This window comes from Mytilus galloprovincialis, chromosome 1 (assembly GCF_965363235.1).
Source record: "Mytilus galloprovincialis chromosome 1, xbMytGall1.hap1.1, whole genome shotgun sequence".
Lineage (NCBI taxonomy): Eukaryota > Metazoa > Mollusca > Bivalvia > Mytilida > Mytilidae > Mytilus > Mytilus galloprovincialis.
In genome coordinates this window covers 42,864,067-42,883,740 of record NC_134838.1, presented here as the reverse complement: position 1 = coordinate 42,883,740, position 19,674 = coordinate 42,864,067, and the positions used below count along the sequence as shown (strand labels likewise).

The following is a 19,674-nucleotide window of genomic DNA, read 5'->3' as shown; positions in this document are numbered from 1 at the left end:
TACTTAACTTAAAGATTCAGCACCCAATTTTTTTTAACATGTAATTACATCCCCCTACTTAATATTGCATGCATTTAAAATCAAGAAATAAATTGGGAAAGTGTATCAAATAAAACATGCAAGTTATACACTGTTTACACTAGGGACTATATGTCCTTGGACTAACTGTACAAGTATAGGGTGTGATCCTCGCACAAAACCGTTGAAATCGACATTACACGAAAGTTGTACAATCACCATCGCAAATTGCTACATTTGTATGCCGATAGATTTTACGACATGTTTTCGCAGGCTTAGAACTTGTTTTATTAAATACCAGATTAATTGTCTTAAAAGTAATTTTACCGATTGTGCAATTTTTACTGAGTGTGGTTTCGCATGGCAGAGCAGAATACTCTCTGCGTCTCGGTCTTTTCGGAGTTGATGATATAGTTACTGTATATTGTAGTTCACATGTTACCACCACTGCTAACCATAGGAAAACTCTTGCGATTCTTTATATTTCAGATTAATTTGGACACCTATATACATTTGTTCATAGATCTATCATGATAAATTATTTGTCATATTTCCGTGTATACTGTTTTTGAAAAGTTAAGAATTTAGGTCAAAAGATTTTATCGTTTCATTTTCTTTTAATATTAAGATTTCCGATTGCTGGCACTGCCTATGGCAGGAATTAAACTAAATGATAATTTCAAATGGTAAAGTGTGAACTGTGTAAGGGGCTTGACAAAAATTAAGGAAATCAAGTCAATTCTAAAAGCGCATAAAACCCAATAGGTCTAATAGCTAAAATCACTTTTTTATTTTACAGTATAAAACTGTATAAACCACCATGCGGTAAATCGAGTTTTTTTTTTAACTTCTTTGCTTAAAATAATAAAAATAACAATGACGAACCCGTTTACTGTCTGTATTAGTTGTGATTAAAGTGGGATGAAAGATACCAGAGGGAAAGTCAAACTCATAGATCGAAAATAAACCAACAACGCCATGGCTAACAAAGAAAAAGACAAACAGACAAATAAAAGTACACATGAAACAACATAGAAAACTAAAGAATAAGCAACACGAACCCCACCAAAATCTCAGGTGCTCCAGAAGGGTAAGCAGATTTTGATCCACATGTGACACCCGACGTGTTCTCATGTTATTATATACCCGGTAAATAGTATAATTCGGTAGGTCACATTCGTGAAAGTTTGTACCGTTTGATTTTTACTTCTTTTTTGCTAAAAACCTAAATTGCGCAAAGAGTTATTATTTTTAGGATTAAATGGTAATTCTTAAATCGGCCATTGCAATTAAATGTCTAAGATAGCGATTTTATGTATGCGTATATTTTAAAAGAAAATTGTTCGGCCATTGATGATAATGTAATAGTAAAGGGTCTTTCTAAAACCGGGGTAGTTCGGTTCTTTATTTGTTTTTGTTTTTTATCTTAAGCAAGAACGTAGTTAAACGAGTGTGACAAGATAAACAAGCTAAAATGTTAATGTATAAACTATGGTGGTGCTTAAATTTGGAAATCCAGAAAGTATTGATTGATTCGTGTTTGCTTATCGTCCAGTCGCAACTATGTCATGTATATTTAAAAAGTTATAATATTTTTAACGTTTAATTATTTTTGATTGTGCATTCTTCCGAAAAAAATCAACGAAGTTCATCGTTAACCACACGAAGGAAACCCAGAAAATGCGTTTCGGACAAAGAGGTGGGGTAAATTATCCTTGAATTCATTTCACACAAGGGTCATTTTGGAAAAGTATTTCAGTCTTTATTTAAATTCATAGTATCACTATTGAAAATGTGTCTTTAAGATTATTAAAAAATTAAAGCTTAATTCTATAAAGATCATAAAGTTATAAACATCTAATTAAATAAACCCATCATAGATACCAGGATTAAAATTTTATATTTACGCCAGACGCGCGTTTCGTCTTCAAAAGACTCATCAGTGACGCTCGAATCAAAAAAGGTTTATAGGGCCAAATAAAGTACGAAGTTGAAGAGCATCGAGGACCAAAAATTTCTAAAAGTTTTGCCAGCTAAGGTAATCTATTCCTGAGGTAGAAAAACCTTAGTTTTTCAAATTGTTTTGTTAACCGTTAATTTATAATTATGAACATATCAATGATAACTCAAGTCAACACAGAAGTGCTGACGACTACTGGGCTGGTGATACCCTCAGGGAAATAACTCTCCACCAGCAGTGGCATCGACTCAGTGGTTGCAAATAAACTCATCATAGATACCAGGATTGAAATTTTATATTTACGCCAGACGCGCGTTTCGTCTCCAAAAGATAGCCCAAATCTTTTACACTTCACGTTGTCTTTATCTATGACCCCGTTTACACTGACAAAAAAGATCGATCTTTACTTAGATCGATCTTTGGTCCAGTGTAAACGGGTAAGATCGATCTTCAATCGGACTTAAAAAGTCTCCCTCTAGAGGTGGTTTTAAAAAGATCGATCTTATTTGAATCGATCTTTTTTTTTTGGTGTAAACGCTTAGATCGATCGCGATCGATCTTTTTTCAGGGGAATGTTATATTTAGATAGGAAAATAAAGGTCAGACCGGTTCTTTTTATGTTGTAGTGTAAACGCACTGGATTAAATAAGACCGATCTCGATCGATCTTGCTTGTGCAATGTAAACGCGAACTGGTCTTTTTAAGGTCGATTCAAATAAAGATCGATTCAATTTCGTTGCCAGTGTAAACGTTAGACCCCGTTTACACTGACAAAAAAAATCGATCTTTACTAAGATCGATCTTTGGTCCAGTGTAAACAGGTAAGATCGATCTTCAATCGGACTTAAAAAGTCTACCTCTAGAGGTGGTTTTAAAAAGATCGATCTTATTTGAATCGATCTTTTTTTTTTTATGTAAACGCTTAAATCGATCGCGATCGATCTTTTTTCAGGTGTTTGTTATATTTAGATAGGAAAATAAAGGTCAGACCGGTTCTTCTATGTTGTAGTGTAAACACACTGGATTAAATAACATCGATCTCGATCGATCTTGCTTGTGCAATGTAAACGCGAACTGGTCTTTTTAAGATCGATTCAAATAAAGATCGATTCAATTTCGTTGCCAGTGTAAACGGGGTCTTATGTATCTAAAAGAGGGGCGAAAGATACCAGAGGGACAGTCAAACCGACAACGCTATGGCTAAGCAATAATAATAATTTAAAAAAAAAAAACAGACAAATAATAGTACAAAAGACACAACATAGAAAACTAAAGACTGAGCATCACGAACCCCACCAAAAACTGGGGTGATCTCAAGTGCTCCGGAAGGTTAAGCAGATCCTGCTCCACATGTGGCACATGTTATTACAAACCCGGTAAATAGTCTAATTCGGTAGGTCACATTCGTGGTGAAATGGGAAGTGGATTGTAGTTACGACATATCCGATACCATCTGTGAAAAGGTTATATAAATGTACCTATTCGTCACAAATCGGTGTTCGAAAAGGAATGGAAAATGTGTTTTGTTTTTATTTAACATTAACATTACTATTATAGTTGTAATACTTTATTCCAAAAGCAAGTACAGCTTATAGGATATATATATATACAATTTTTGACAAATTAATTATGCATTCACCATATCACATACACAGACATATAATAATAAAATGGTAACTACATTTACATATATTAAATCACTCTTTTACAATACAAATTGAATGTAAAGTTTAATGCAGAGTATAACATTGAAGCAATTTGCAACTGCAGTATAAAAAACAATATATTATAGTTAAAGTCAGAGGTAAACACTGTTTTTGTATTTGGCACGAAATATTTAAATGACGCGGTAAATATTGCCATTCCTAAGTTTGATAGCCTCATACAAAAAAAGGTTGATATTTTTTCTGACACTGACCTAATAATTAAATATTGTGAATAGATGTCGATTCTATCATGTACATTGAAGCATTGTATAAAATTATTCGCCTGAATTACAATAAAACAAAGAAATGTATCACATTTATTAAATACCCTGCCAAGTGGGATAATAATCTCATCTTTTAACGTGTGTTGTTAGAACGAACCCAGTGAAGATTTTATTCACAAATGAAGTGTCATTTTGAAGAAAAAAAACTTGAGTAAAGAAAAAATGCTTCTTACAAGGAATTTATGAATGGCGCTCATTGGGTTTCTTATCGCATCAGTACTCATTGTTTCATCGCAAGGTTGGTTATGATTTATTTTCCTTCTTTTCCTATTAAATATTTAACTTTTTATAATATGGTTTTTATTTTCTATTTATGAAGATATATTACATAAAAGCTATTAGCTCATTTCGTCAGATCTTTCTCAGGAACTACATCATAAGGATTTCTGAAATTTGGTTTCAGGGTATATATAAGTCATTTATACCGTGTGATGCGTTTTCAGATTCATCACTCGACAACTCCCTGTTACCGAACACTTACATATTTACACTATTAAAATTATCCACTTGCGGCGGGGTATCATCAGTGAGCAGTAGCTCGCAGTTTTACTTGTATTCACTTGTTTAAATAAACATCAGTGCTATAATAGCTTGTCGGATTGTCAATATATGTTTTCGTTACTATAACATATACAATGAGTTTTGCAGTTAAAATCTATATTTTTCATTCATTTATTTGTATATTAACTTTCAGCGGCAGACCCAATTTGGACAAACTTACCTCATAGTATTAGCATCAATGAAAATATTGCTGCATCAACATCAATTTATCAAGTAGAAGCTACTGACGCAGACGTTGGCGATAGTTTAACCTACAAACAAAATCCTAAAAATACAAACTTTGACCTTACCGGTCAAATATTGACAATCAAGAATGTTCGAGATTTTGAAACAGACCCAAATGTGTATACGCTTACATTTAAGTACGTTTTATGTTTAATTTTCCTTGTTCATATGGCATAATTCTCTTTAATGTACACAGTGTATCTTTGAAAGCTTTTTAATCTATATGCAAAATATTTTACACAAACTGTCAGAGGGTACTTACCATAAGTTGAAACGTGCGACATGTTCTTTTTTACTTAAGCATAAAGTTTTATTATGTGCATTTCATTTAATTTTTTGGGGTATAAATAATAGTAATATATATCACTGAATCAAACGATTTTTTTTTGTTTGCAAACTCCACTTAAATATTTGATATGTGTCTGTTTCACAAGGGTAAACGATGGATCAGCAACTGCAACAGCAACGCTCACTATCCATATTCTGGATGTAAACGAGGCAGCACCAGTAGTTTCCGGTGCTTCCGGAAGTGTTGACGAAGGAAGGGCAGTAGGATCAACAGTTTCTATCAGTATCAGTGCCAGCGATACCGATTCTTCTGACATACTATCGTATAGTCTATCTGGTAAGATGGAAATATAGCAATCAATAATTCTACTTCACAAATTACTCGTGTTTCTTTTACTTGTCCATAAATTTGAATGACAAACTAAGAGTAGGTGCAGAATACAATGTACCTATTTAAGGTTTTCAAGAAGGAGTGTTATTTTAAGTAAAAACTATATAAGCGTCAACAGTTGAATTTATTTTTAATTCATGTTTTTGGTTGCATCGTATGCTTTGAAAACGTACTACGTCCCTGTCTTCATTTTTTTTTTTTAAATATGATTTTGAAGTTATCCATTTGGAAGAAATGTATTATATTTAAAAAAATTAAATGTCCCAGATAACGGCGTTTTCTCCTGTGACTCCCTAGTATTCAAGTCCTTAAGTCAAACAGCATTTACTCATTCTCAAAGAAGTAAAAATGTATGAAGCTGGAGATCCAAACGTGCAGATTTGTAAGTTGTTGGTTGCTCATATGAAATAAAGCGTCTGCAAATTAAAGCGAAGTGTAGACATGGATGATTGACGATCACTCGAGACTGCACGTGAGTTAATCAATGAATTTAGCCTTTCCGGTTATTATAATTACAAAGCACCTAATGATCAATAATTAAAAATTCTTAAATGAGTGTCATCAAGCAACAAACACAAACTTTTAGCTACTTCTTTACAAGCAGAACTAAATACAATGAAAGTCCCAACTATGTACTGGCTTCAGAAGGTACACAAAAATGGCTAGAGGTATAGGGGGAGGGTTGAGATCTCATAAACATGTTTAACCCCGCCGCAATTTTGAGCCTGTCCCAAGTCAGGTGCCTCTGGCCTTTGTTAGTCTTGTATGATTTTTATTTTAGTTTATTGTGTATAATTCGGAGTTTAGTATGACGTCCATTATCACTGTACTAGTATACATATTTTTTAAGGGGCCAGCTGAAGGACGCCTACGGGTGCGGGAGTTTCTCGCTACATTGAAGACCCATTGATGGCCTTCGGCTGTTGTCTGCTCTATGGTTGGGTTGTTCTCGCTTTGACACATTCCCCATTTCCTTTCTCAATTTTATAATACATGACAAACAAGTATATCATTTTCAGCTGAACAAGAATGTTCTAATAACCCAGCATTTATTTACAAATTGAAAATTTTACACATAAAAACGGTTTTTGTTTGTTGAAAAGGCCATATTTTAAAATTGTCCAGAACTAACATTGACAATATATACAAGCACATCTACTTATAGGGACAGATGCGGATTATTTCAATATAGATTCGTCAACAGGGGCGATAACGACAAGATCTGTATTTGACCGAGAAGTCACGGCAACATACACGGACTTGTTACTTTCAGTATCTGATGGTTTGCATACAGCAACAGCAAGTCTCACTATAACTATTAATGACATTAATGATAACACTCCTGTATTTGGTTCGTCATATTATTTTGGAACTGTTACAGAAAATGCTATAAGTGGTACGTACTATAGATAATCAAGTTGTCATACTGCAAGTTGTACGTATAATTTAGTGGGGTTTCTATTCGTTGATGTCGTAAACTATCAGCTGCAATCCACAATTTAAAGTGTTATCATTGTCTGTCTGAACGTCCGTACGTCTCGTAATTGGTTTCCGTTCTTTAACATAATGTAAGTTTCCTCGACCAAATGTTATGAAACTTATACACACTGCTTACTGAGACAAACACATTTCAAGTTTAAAGGATGGCGCCACTGTTACCTTTCTAGTCAGAGCTATTCCCCTTTTCAAATGGAAACATAACATATTTTTTTGTTTCCGTTCTCTAACTTTTGTTTGACTCAACGAAATGTTATGAAACGTATTCACAATGCTTATTACGTCAAAACTCACACCAAGTTACAATTTTGATAGCGTCACTTTTACAGTTCTTGTGTAATGTCCTTTTTATAATGCTATGTGCAAGCGGGGGTATAATCGGTGTCCCATGGAAATATTCTTCTTTTTTTTTTAAATATATACACATGGAAAAAAGTATTGCAACACCTTGATTTTTTAAAACTTGAAAAATCAGCCTCTTATTTTGGATGGAATATGATAAAATATTTGTAAAATAATATTGAAACGTAGTTAATGATAACATTGGCATTAAAACGAACAAAAAATGTATGACAAAAAATGTTTTATCTAACCAAAATTTTTATAACAAAATGAAGTGGTTTTTTTGTACAAAAAAAATGCATTTTACAACTTTTACTGTAGTCGAACTTTACAATGTCATATATTTCAAAATTAATCTTTAGATGATTGTTCACATCATGGTTGGTCGTTATACGCCAAAGAATCAGTACTTTATGCGCAGCCTCCATTCAAACGGATAATCGCATCTTAACGTCTTCTGATTCCTGCCATAAGTCGACTAATTTGTTGCTTAGGTAACAGCAACCATTGTTTATTTCATGACGTGTTTGAACTGGGGTGTCCTTTCGTGCACTGTACGCCCAATAGTGTCCCATATATGCTCGATATGGTTCACATTCGGGCTACGATCGGGCCAAGGAAGATAAACCGAATTCCATTGGAACAATGAATCTTCCTCCACGATGCTAATTTCCAACTTTGGTGAGCTCTGCACTATATTGGATACGGGCAACTGTGTGTTCGTAGGCAAAGGTCCCCGAAATGGTCTTATCGCACGATAACCAGTAGCGATGAGCTGATCTCGAACAGTTCTTGTTTAAAAGGCTCCTGTATGGTCATCACTCTCTTTTTAGGATTGTATTGTTTGCAATGGGTTTCCTTCTGACCAACCTTTATTATGCTTGATTTTCCCTAGCAGATGTTATAAGGGGTCTTCTTGATCTCGGAAGGTCTTTAACGTCGTTTGTTGACTGATTTTTATTCTCAAAACGACTTATAGTGGAATGGTGATGACCAACAATACGTGCAATTGTCACAGCGACATACCTGCTTCTCTCATACTGATTATCTGCGATCTTGCTGCAGTTATGAGTTTTGGATGATCAATTACAAGGTGCCAATCACATAACTTTATAAACTTGGTTATTTAAAGTGTTGAAAACAATGAGGATAAAACATCTGTTTTATTGTTTACGAGTACAGTAGCTGCATGTGCAGATAAGAACTTTTCGAGTCGATATTTATTGATTAAACTCGGGTGATATTTAAATAATGTTTAACTAGTTCTGTTTCAACAAATTATATCACAAAACAATAAAGAGTATTTTTTTAATTTGAATTTCAATTTGGTGTTGCAATACTTTTTTCCATGTGTATAGATGAACAGAAGGAAAACGAATTACCGATCTTAGCCAGAATTTAATGCTGTTTTTTCAGAAATTTACATGTAATGAAATCACGTGGCGATCACATTTTGCTTGAACCAAGGATTGAATTAATTAGATTGTCTCTTTCATTTTGTAAGAATTCGTTTGATAACCAAAACGTCATGTCTACAGAATAATTATAAATGTTATTAACTTTTTTTTCGAATCTGAAAGTTTCAATTTAAAAAAAAACAAAATTTCGACAGAAGTTGTGTAGTGATATGAGAGCATTATCATCCCAAATTAATTGTATGGTTATAGATGTCGGTTTAAGGAGGCAGACATAAATTAAGGGAAATAACTCTTAAAATCATCAGTACGTTTGTGCCAACCATTTTCATTAATATATACTAAGCTTCTATATTAAATAGATTATTTTCAATCTGCTTCTGGTAAATGCTTAAAATACATTAATGAAACTTGACTTAAACAATTGCATCACTGACTTATTTAAAGAGTTATCTCCATGAACCAACTGAAGGTCTACCCTCTTAATATATTTCATCAGAATGCTTACCTTATTTATATAAAAATGTGAACGTATTCTTTTATTGCATAGTTTTTTGCGGTATACATGTAAAAGAGGTTATATATCTAACAGGAACAAGTGTAGCAGCTATTTCGGCATCTGATAGCGACATTGGCATAAACGCAGATATCACTTTCAACATCGCAAGTGGTGACACGGCTTCGAAATTCAGCATATCTGGAAATGACATAGTTACTACAGCTACTGCTGTAGACTATGAGGCGGAAAAATCGTTTACTTTGATTATCAAGGCAACGGATCAAGGATCACCTGCAAATACAGCCACTACAACTGTTAAAATTTCTGTAAGTTAAATACATTTTTAAGTGACCTTATAGGTTATTAACGAAGGAAATTAGTTGTTTTTCTTGACTTCAATTATACCAAAAACTATTCATTATTTTTCCTTTTATGATACTGCATATACATATTAAAAGAATCATTAAAAGGTTAATCAAATCGTTCACATGTTTTGATGGCGTCTTTGTTAGAATAATTTGTATGTTCAAGGAATTTTTAGTAAGTTGTGTTGTATGTCTGTAATGCATGGTTACATATTTTTGCATGCTGTGGCCCTTTTCACACAAAATCTTAAAGTCTGAAATATTCCTTAACAATTCAACTAAATATTTTTATAGTAAGATTAATTTTACAATTAAGATTTTTGTGAAAAGGGCAAGTGGATCCCAATTTTTGTCATATTAACATATAATGCCTGTTTAATTGTGTCTTTAAAACGGAACTATAAATAACGTTGATACGAACTGGAGTTTGAGCTAGCTATAAAACCAGGGTTTTACCTACCAATTTCTTTGGGAAAATGCTTGTATAAACGGTCGAATTTTTTTTTTACTTGTTTCGTCGATTGGTAATGTTTGATTTTGTTAGTTTTAATTGATATTACTTTTTTAAATTTGTCTTTGAGATCGGTGTTTTTGATTAACTTTTTTACTGCAGCTAGCAGTTGTTTTTGGAAATACGTTTAAAAAAAGTATCATTAAATTTAGAAATAGTAAATGTGGCGGTACTATCCAAGAGACAGCAACTCAACAACAAAAATAACAACCAAGTGTCTGGAAAAGTAGTTAATAATTTTTTACCGGGACTATGAAAGATTTAACTTAAATGATAATTATTATAGCACGTTTGATATCGCAGTCGTGCTGGTTCTGACAAATGACAAAAATCAAAACCTAACAATATGTTAACAAAAGTTTTGTTTGTATTTCCATACTAATACCGTTTAACATTTAACCGACCAAAGGTCAATTCACATATACATGTACAGCTATAGTATCATTAAGTTAGACGTCTAGACGCTCTAGCTGTTGATCATTTGGATGCTGAAACTAGAACAATACTTATTACAGATTTTTAGGACAGAATTAAAGCTGTATTTTGAAAATTAGTGTTACTTGTATAGTTTTTGTACTTCTCATTTTTGATGAAACTTAATTAAGAATGTACAGTTTTTGTACTTCTCATTTTTAATGAAACTTAATTAAGAATGTACAGTTTTTGTACTTCTCATTTTTAATGAAACTTAATTAAGAATGTACAGTTTTTGTACTTCTCATTTTTAATGAAACTTAATTAAGAATGTACAGTTTTTGTACTTCTCATTTTTAATGAAACTTAATTATGAATGATTAAAGCAAAAAAACTGGAACAATCAAAAAGCCATAAAGAAAATAAAAGCCATACAACAATTAACGTCAATTATATAACATATGCATTAATTAATCTTAGGAAGTTGCAAACATTAATAAGTAGTAGGGAGAAAAAAAAAATTTTAAATTATATTTGGTTTTTGCTCATAGTTGAAGACTGTACACTGACCTATAGTTTTTAACTTTTACGTCGTTTTGTCTCTGGTGGACAGTTGTTTAATTGGCAATCCTACCATATCTTTATGGTTCTCTGTCATGCGAGTACATGAGTAAATGTCTGGCCTGTTCATTTTTAAAATTGTGAATCAAAATTATAAGATTATCTTCTAATTTTTGTATAACACGTTAATTAGTTAATGAACTTAGTATGTCCATGTGTGTACTGTGCATATTTGCACTATTTTGTAAAGTGTTTCTAAAAGAAGTAGACGCATAGTAAGTTAATAATTACTTTGACTTGACTGTAAGCGTTGCTCTCCACCAATTGCAGTTTATTCAAAATTCTGTCCAAATTGCGATTTTTTTTTATCAAACCAAACTGTTCAACTAGTCAAAAAGTTGAACATAAAATTGAGAATGGAAATGGGGAATGTGCCAAAGAGACAACAACCCGACCATAGAAAAAAAACAACAGCAGAAGGTCACCAACAGGTCTTCAATGTAGCGAGAAATTCCCGCACCCGGAGGCGTCCTTCAGCTGGCCCCTAAACAAATATATACTAGTTCATTAATAATGAACGCCATACTAATTTCGTCGTGAAGTGCAAGGTGATAAAGTAAAGCATAAAATAACTTAAGGAACATGTGGGATTTGTTTAAAAAAAAAAAAAACTGAAAGAAAAGAGTTTATCTTTTGATTCCAGGTTACTAATGTTAACGAATTTCCGCCTGTATGGAGCACATTTACCCCTCCTTGGATAGACGCCACAACACCCTTCAGTTTATCTGAAAATGCAGCAGTAGGTACAACAGTTGTTACCATAGTAGCAACTGATAACGATGATGATATAGACGGGGAGGTGACTTATGAACTTGGCACTATTTCAACAAGTAAATAATTTGACCAACTTAAATATATTTATAATATATAGATATAGGAAGATGTGGTATGTGTGCCAATGAGACAACTCTCTATCCAAGTAACAATTTATAAAAGTAAACCATTATAGGTCAAGATACGGTCTTCAACACAGAGCCTTGGCTCACACCGAACAGCAAGCTATAAAGGGCTCCAAAAATTACTAGTGTAAAACCATTCTAACGGTAAAACCAACGGTCTAATCTATATAAAAAAACGAGAAACGAGAAACACTTGTGAATTATCTTATCATTTTTATACTGGCTGTAGCAGCGTTAAAGTTTTACCTTTTTTATCCCGAATGAAATGTTGACGTTAAATGTCTAATACTGTTTTTTTTACTGTTACTTACTCTATCATAAAATTGAGAATGGAAATGGGGAATGTGCCAAAGAGACAACAACCCGACCATAGAACAGACAACAGCAGAAGGTTTTCTTGTGTCGATTTGGAATTTTCAGTGGTGAAGAATCTTCGTTGAATATCGTACTATGCGTTGACATTTTTTTTTTTAATTACTGTCATTAATTTAATCAGATCGTTAGAGTAACATTTTAGTGAGGCTTTTAAGGTTTATAAAGTATACCTACTGGGATGATATGCATAATACCACTTAATTAAGATATCAAATCGTAGGCCGTGTAAAGAACCCATATAGGCCTTGAACATAATTGTATAGACACTTATTGTCGAAATGCGCATCTTGTGCAGCAAAATTTGTATCGTTATGTATGGTCTTCAGGGCATAGTGTTCCTAGTGACACATATGCAATATCCCAAAATTTTTATCTGCATGTCCTTTTGATCACGGATGATGTGTTCTTACAAATGTTTTCCATTTACCCCTTCCCCTTGATTTCTTTTATATATTTTCAATTTGTAATGGGTTTAATTTTTTAACAATAGCAAAGCGCAATGTCTATGCTTTGTATTTTATTTGCCTTTTAATGTTTGTGTGAGTATTACTTTAAGGTTCGGGAGGTGGATCTACAAGTGGTCTGTTTCGACTTGATTCTGTGACTGGTGCACTTTCAACTATAGACGCATTTGATTATGAAAATTCGGATGGCATTAGCTATTATGATATTGTTGTGAAGGCTAAAGATGGCGGTTCAACAATACAATCAATAGATAGAACTGTACGCGTTGAATTGGTTGATTTTAATGACAATGCCCCAGCTTTTTCAGCAACTAGTTTTACAGCAAGTATATCGGAAGATGCAGCGATTGGAACACTTATCAAAGAATTTACCATAACAGATGAAGACTCGTCGACATCTAATACGTTTAACATTGTGAGTGGAGATACGAGTGGGTTCTTTGAGTTTGATGCCAACAAACTACAGTTGAAATCAGTAATTGACCTTGATACTCCAACATCAGCGTCAAATACGTACACTTTACAAGTTACAGTAACAGATGGTGGAACGCCAGAACTAACAGGGACAGCCTACCTTACCTTATCTGTATCTTCTTCTAATGAGCATACACCAACGTTTCTTACAACTACCATCAGTCAGACGGTTTGTATACTTTCAAAGTTACTTCATTGGTATAGAAAACATATAAGTTTTTTTTTATAAACGCTATTACATACATATTATCAATTTCCTTATACTAGAATTTTAGTTCATTGAATGACCTTTTGTCTGATTTAAAAAATATGCTCTAAATTGTAAAAAATATTTAAATTAGCTTTCGCTGCAATATAGCCTTTTTGCGCTCAAGCGGCGTAAAGCAAACGACAATCAATCATGATTAATACATATATGAAAAACGTATACTTTTACTTCGAATCGATAATATTGCTTGTTTTATTTAATCATATTACGTTTGGTGTGAAATTAAACGATCATAGGGGACCTATATATAGTGGCATCATATTCCTCGATTTCTTCAAAAACATGTTGAATATATTTATATTACTGAAAATTGCAGAATCCACCACTGGCACTTACATTAAGTATAATGTATAATTATGAAACTGTGGGTTACACGGGAACCTTTAAGATTCATATTACTGTTACTGTAATAAAATGCTTATTTGAACATATGCTGTTCAAATATCAGTAACGATTTAACTACTGCAGACAAGAGCTGTATAAAGCGGTCCTTTAAACTGAATATAAATTGTGACTTTATTCCACAGGTTCCCGAGTCAGCTTTAGTTGGATATACAGTAACGAGTTTATCAGCAACAGATAATGATTACAGTGAAGATGGGGATATACAGTACTCAATCGTCTGTAAGTTCTCTTTCATTATTTAGTGAATGGCAGTTTTATTATATGAAAGTTTTCAAATGCAAAAAATAGGTAGGCATGAGAAATCCTTAAAATGGTCAGGATTAAGGGAGCTAAAGTTTGATTTTTATGGGCCACATGTATGCTTATGCCACGACTTGGCGTCCGTCGTCGGCGTAAACTTTTTAAACGATCTTCTACTCTGAAACTACTTAGCCAAATATCTTCAAACTTTAACTGAATGTTCCTTAGGGTATCTTGGTCACATATTGTATCCTAAGTTTTGATCCATCAACAAACATGGGCGCAATCGTTGCTTAAAAGAAAACATAGGGGTGAAATGAAGTTTTTGGCTTATTTCTCAAAAACTAAAGCATTTAGAGCAAATCTGACATTGGGGTAAATATGTTCAATAGGTTAAGATCTATCAGACCTGAAATTTTCAAACGAACAGAACAACAAATTGTTTGGTTGCTGCCACTAAATTGGTAATTTTAAGGAAATTTTGCAATTTTTGGTTATTATCTTAAATATTATTAATATCGGTTTCTTGACTTACATCTAGAAATTAACAATAAGGGTCGATTGGAAACAAACCTTTACGACAAAAGAGATGATTTCAGCTTTACAATTGTGTACTTTCCATTTCTAAGTAGCAACATTTCAGCAGCACCTGCATACGGTGTATATATCTCCCAATTGATACGATATTCCTGTGCTTGCATTTCCTATCATGATCTTCTTGATAGAGGATTGTTGCTCACAAGGAAGCTATAAATCAAGAGTTCCAAATTGTGGAGTTGAAATCATCTCTTCGTAAATTTTACGGACGCCATCACGAGTTAGTTGATCGGTTTCACAAATGATATCGGATATGGTCCTTTCGTCGTAACTACAATCCCCTTCCCTTTCATAAATGTGACCTACCGGATTTGTTATCTCATAAGCAACATGGCGGGTGCCACATGTGGAGCAGGATCTGCTTACCCTTCTGGAGCACCTGAGATCACCCCTAGTTTTTGGTGGGGTTTGTGTTGTTTATTCTTTAGTTTTCTATGTTGTGTCATGTGTGCTATTGTTTGTCTGTTTGTCCTATTCATTTTTAACCATGGCATTGTCAGTTTATTTTCGATTTATGAGTTTTACTGTCCCTCTGGTATCTTTCGTACCTCGTTTATGCAAACACTGGTTAATGTTAGATTATTTGTTTAAGTACATGTTTAAGTGTCATGTTACTGATTTTTTTTTTAAATACAAGCAATATAAAACTCAAGTTTGCTCTCACCTAATCACAGACATAACACTTCAATGTAATTATCGTTCTTATTTATTTATGGATGGCTGTATAAGTGGTCCTTTCACAACTAAACTGACTACTTTTTTTTATTGTTCCTCTTCGGTACTATTTCTGATACAAGTTTAAAGTATTAAAGTAGAGAATAATACATGGCAAACTCCGTATCATATGTCGTATCAGCCCGAGAGATGATATTGGTCGAGGGTGATACGGCATGTGATATGGATTTTGCCATGTTTTATACACTTTATCATATATTTCATCAGGAGAGTATTATATTATATGAACTGTTTTCTGATCCATAGCACTAGGTTACCTTCAATTCTTCTGTTGTCTTGTTTCAAAAGCCTTAAAAGAACTGCTCAATTACTTATCCGAGGCACCTGGATTACCTTACAATTTGCGTGCTGTTGTTTTTAAAATATTTTGTTTATTATTGTATTTTTTTGTGTGTTTTGTATTTTTTATACATTTTGGAGGGTTTGGATGGGGTTAAATGATTAAAGAAAAATGCCCTTAAAAATGAAGATTAGAGAATAACGGGCAAAAAAAAGAAGATTAGAGAAATGCGTGGTCGAATTTTTTGATATTGGAGAAAAAAGGGGTTAATTCTTTGAAGATCAGAAAAAAAAGGGGTGAAAATTAAATGTTTACAGAATAACAGACCCCCCATCCAGACCCTCATTTTGTAGTTGCATTTAGTGTGCCAAAAATTATGAAAATTTGACGTTCGTGACGTCACATACCAAACAATGACGTCATTCAATAAATTGCCTCTATTAGACCTATTTTGAGAAAAAAAATCTTAAGCTTAAATAAATAAACTGACTTTATGTAAAAAAAAAGAAAAAAAAAAAGAAAAGAAAAGTAGGGGTGTGATAAAGGGTATGCGATAAAGGGTGTGCATCAAAGATGCGCGATATGGATTAAACAGCAGGCTATTTATCAAATATGTAAAACTACTGCATTTACTACTAAACATATGATAAATTTCTTTATACAACACTGTTAAAAAAATATACAATTTAAACGTACAATTTACTTGCTTTGGTAGCTGGAAACACTGATAACTCCTTCCGTATTGACGAAATAGTAGGGAAACTTACTCTTATCAAGAAACTAGACTATGAAACAACAACATCATATGTTCTTCACATCAAGGCTAAAGATGGTGGCACTCCGGATAAGTCTGCTACCTGTACAGTTTCTGTAACCGTATCGGACGAAAATGACAATGAACCAACATGCACAACGTTATCAGTAATTCCAATTCAAGAGACAGCTTCCGTTGGTGATACGGTAACTAATTATAAGATTAGAAAACATACATTATTATTATGATGATGATTCTGATTTCACGGAAACGCTTAAAAGTGTTTGAAAATATTTTTTGTATACGATATAGACTTTTTAAAACCTAAATTTCAGTAAGATTTTACAACTTTCAAATTTCGATCATCTTTTCAGTGAAACAAAGAGAGAGAGGAAGTGAAACAAATATAAAATATCGTATGAGCAAGTATAATTTTTTTCTGCATTTTTTTTTTTATTTTACAAAAATAATAGATAAAAAAAAGCTCCATTGTATAAATGTATGTATCGATATATTTGTTTGAAAGAATAATAGTTTATATACGTTTGGAGTGTAAATAATTTGTATTAATGTATGTAATGCAAAATTATACGATTTAGTATAATTCTCACGAGTTGTGTATGCTAAAAAGGTTAAAAAAAACTCGTTCACAGACAATATAAACATTCAATTGGATACATTTATAATTCATATTTGTTACTCACTTACTGTCGATATATTCAAATATGAACTTGGACAAGTGCCCAGAAAAATGTTTGATATTATACTTCTAACAAAATCTGTTTGATGTTGGACTCCAAAGTATTTCGCATTCTGATATAGTTCTGATTGTTTTAAGCAACAACAAAAATAGGATATATATGCGACTACAACGAAAGCTACGTACCCACGTGCAGCATATTAGACCTTTTCAACATCTCTCGACACAGACTAATGACACCTACAGTTTACAGGTAAAATGGATGGGTTGTCTCAAAGACCCAAACCATCATGATTATCAATACGTAACATGTTTGATTAGTGTGTAAATACTGTCTTGACTATATAGCTTCAGAAAATAAATCAACAAAATAAATAAATATATATACATTTTATGTCTCTGTCATATAATAACAAATACTTATTTTGTATGTATTTACACGACATTACATGTTGAATTGATTAAAACAAATACAACAACCATTCTGCATCCTGATCCGCTTTCTCTTCAATTTTATGATTATGTGAGATCATGCGAGTCTTTTACCTATTTGCCGCATGTAAATAAGGATTAATTTGTAAATTATGCAAAATTTATGAAAAATAATTATTGGACTGTCCGTACGTCCGTATCACACTTGTGAACACGACCAAATTGGTATTTTTCAACCGATCTTCACCTTAGTTGATACACATACTCAATTTCAGGAGGGATAATCACATATTGATTTTGAAGATCTAAGGAAAATATCACATTTATTTTTTTTTTATCAACGACGGACTTCTCCGCTTCAAGATATTTTGTTAGAGTTGATGTTTTTTCATGATGGATTTTGAAAAAAGATGTATAATTGACATCTCGTTTTAATGTTACAAAACCTAAGCTATGCGGTTTTTTTTTAACATACCTGCGTATGGAATTGACATTTCAAGTTGTTCGTTAATACTATAGAGCTTGTTGACATTGCAAAATCAAAATGGACAGTGCTAAGCAGGTGTTTGGAGAACAACGGCTGATGTCCCGAAAACAGCATACCTTGTGCCTTCGTCACAGTGTCCTTCCCCCGTTCCTGAAAATGATCTTTGGTTGTCTTACAAGAAGTTGATCAAATTTCGTTAATTTTATTTATACACTGTCGTTGCTATATTTTGTTTTGTTTTCACTGGGTCAGAATGTGTTTCTCTATTTCCAATTTCCGGAACAAAGTTTTGTACCTTTTTCAATTGTTTTCGTACTTGAGATTTGTTTATCTCATCTATGACCATACATAAGAAGGTTTTGGGAAAAATTATCCTCTGCATTTCCCGGAGGACTGTGTTCTCTCTAGAAACAACGTTTATCCAAATCGTCATCCTTTAGTTACAGCATTTACAACACCTCAAATTAATCGTAAGCCATAACATTTGAGAGAAAGAGCAGAAAACTAAATCACGTGATTAGTGAATACAGAATTCAAGTGGAAGACCAAATTGATGAATTAAAAATATACAAAGTATTGAGTACATTATGGAGGTACCCAAGGCCAAAACTGACAGACATTGTGGAAACATATGCCGCCCTTTTCAGCAGACATACAACATTGTTTAATTAAATATCAACTACAATTAAACATGCTTAGTTCTTTTCATTTTCCAAATTCCACCAGAACAGCTAAAAGCTCAACGTCTAAAAAGACGAAATGTGACTTAAAGTCCATTATTCTTTTATAATAAATTAAACAAATCCATGGTATTTGGACTCTGTAGGAAAGTTGTATCATTGTCTTGTCATTAACTTGTCTATTTTTATAAAAAAAACTTATGAAATATCTATGATTATAATATATTATTCATTTACATGTATTGGACTGACGATCTCAGATCCCATTATTATAGCTTTGAATGATTATCACGTGTGTATACTTGTGTACAGAGAATTTGGTATAATGAACTATGTATGTATATTTCTTTCTATCTTGTTCACCATTGTAAATTATTATTTGTATTATTTTTCTGCCTCTTGTTACAGTGTAAACTGTCTAGAGTGTTAATAAAGTTCTAAGTTCTAAGTCAATGAAAGCAATAAAATAAATATTGATTTTTTTTTTTAGTTTTTGAGACGACCCTTCACATTTTACCTGTCGTAGTCGTTCTCAACTGTAGGTGTCGAGAGTTGTTGAAAAGGTCTATTACTAGTTTGTGTATGATACTCAGCAAACTTATAACAAATATTATTTGCTTTTATTTTGTAGGTAACAACTTTGTCTTGTAATGACCAAGACGGTGTCGGAAGTTTATCATATAGCACTACAGAGACAAAATTTTTTGTTGGTGCAGCATCAGGACAAGTAACTCTAGCAGATTGTAAGTTGCTTATAATCTATAATTCATCTTATCATATTTATTAC

At 32.9% G+C, this 19,674-nt stretch overlaps 1 protein-coding gene across 1 annotated transcript; it reads left to right on the top strand.

Annotated features, from left to right (window-relative positions):
- Nucleotides 1-4,067: 4,067 nt before the first annotated feature.
- Nucleotides 4,068-14,224, top strand: LOC143060927 (protocadherin Fat 1-like). The gene is made up of 8 exons (XM_076233653.1): nt 4,068-4,206; nt 4,663-4,891; nt 5,189-5,379; nt 6,599-6,829; nt 9,280-9,512; nt 11,741-11,927; nt 12,928-13,478; nt 14,105-14,224. Exons 1-8 carry the CDS (start codon nt 4,155-4,157, stop codon nt 14,222-14,224), a joined length of 1,794 nt encoding a protein of 597 aa, XP_076089768.1. The 5' UTR covers nt 4,068-4,154.
- Nucleotides 14,225-19,674: the final 5,450 nt, after the last annotated feature.

Bases quoted from the DNA above. Each gene is read 5' to 3' on its own strand.
- LOC143060927 (XM_076233653.1), top strand. From the start codon at position 4,155: ATGGCGCTCATTGGGTTTCTTATCGCATCAGTACTCATTGTTTCATCG. The intron at 6,830-9,279 runs GTACGTACTATA...TATATCTAACAG, and splicing joins TACAGAAAATGCTATAAGTG to GAACAAGTGTAGCAGCTATT. The intron at 9,513-11,740 runs GTAAGTTAAATA...TTTTGATTCCAG, and splicing joins CTACAACTGTTAAAATTTCT to GTTACTAATGTTAACGAATT.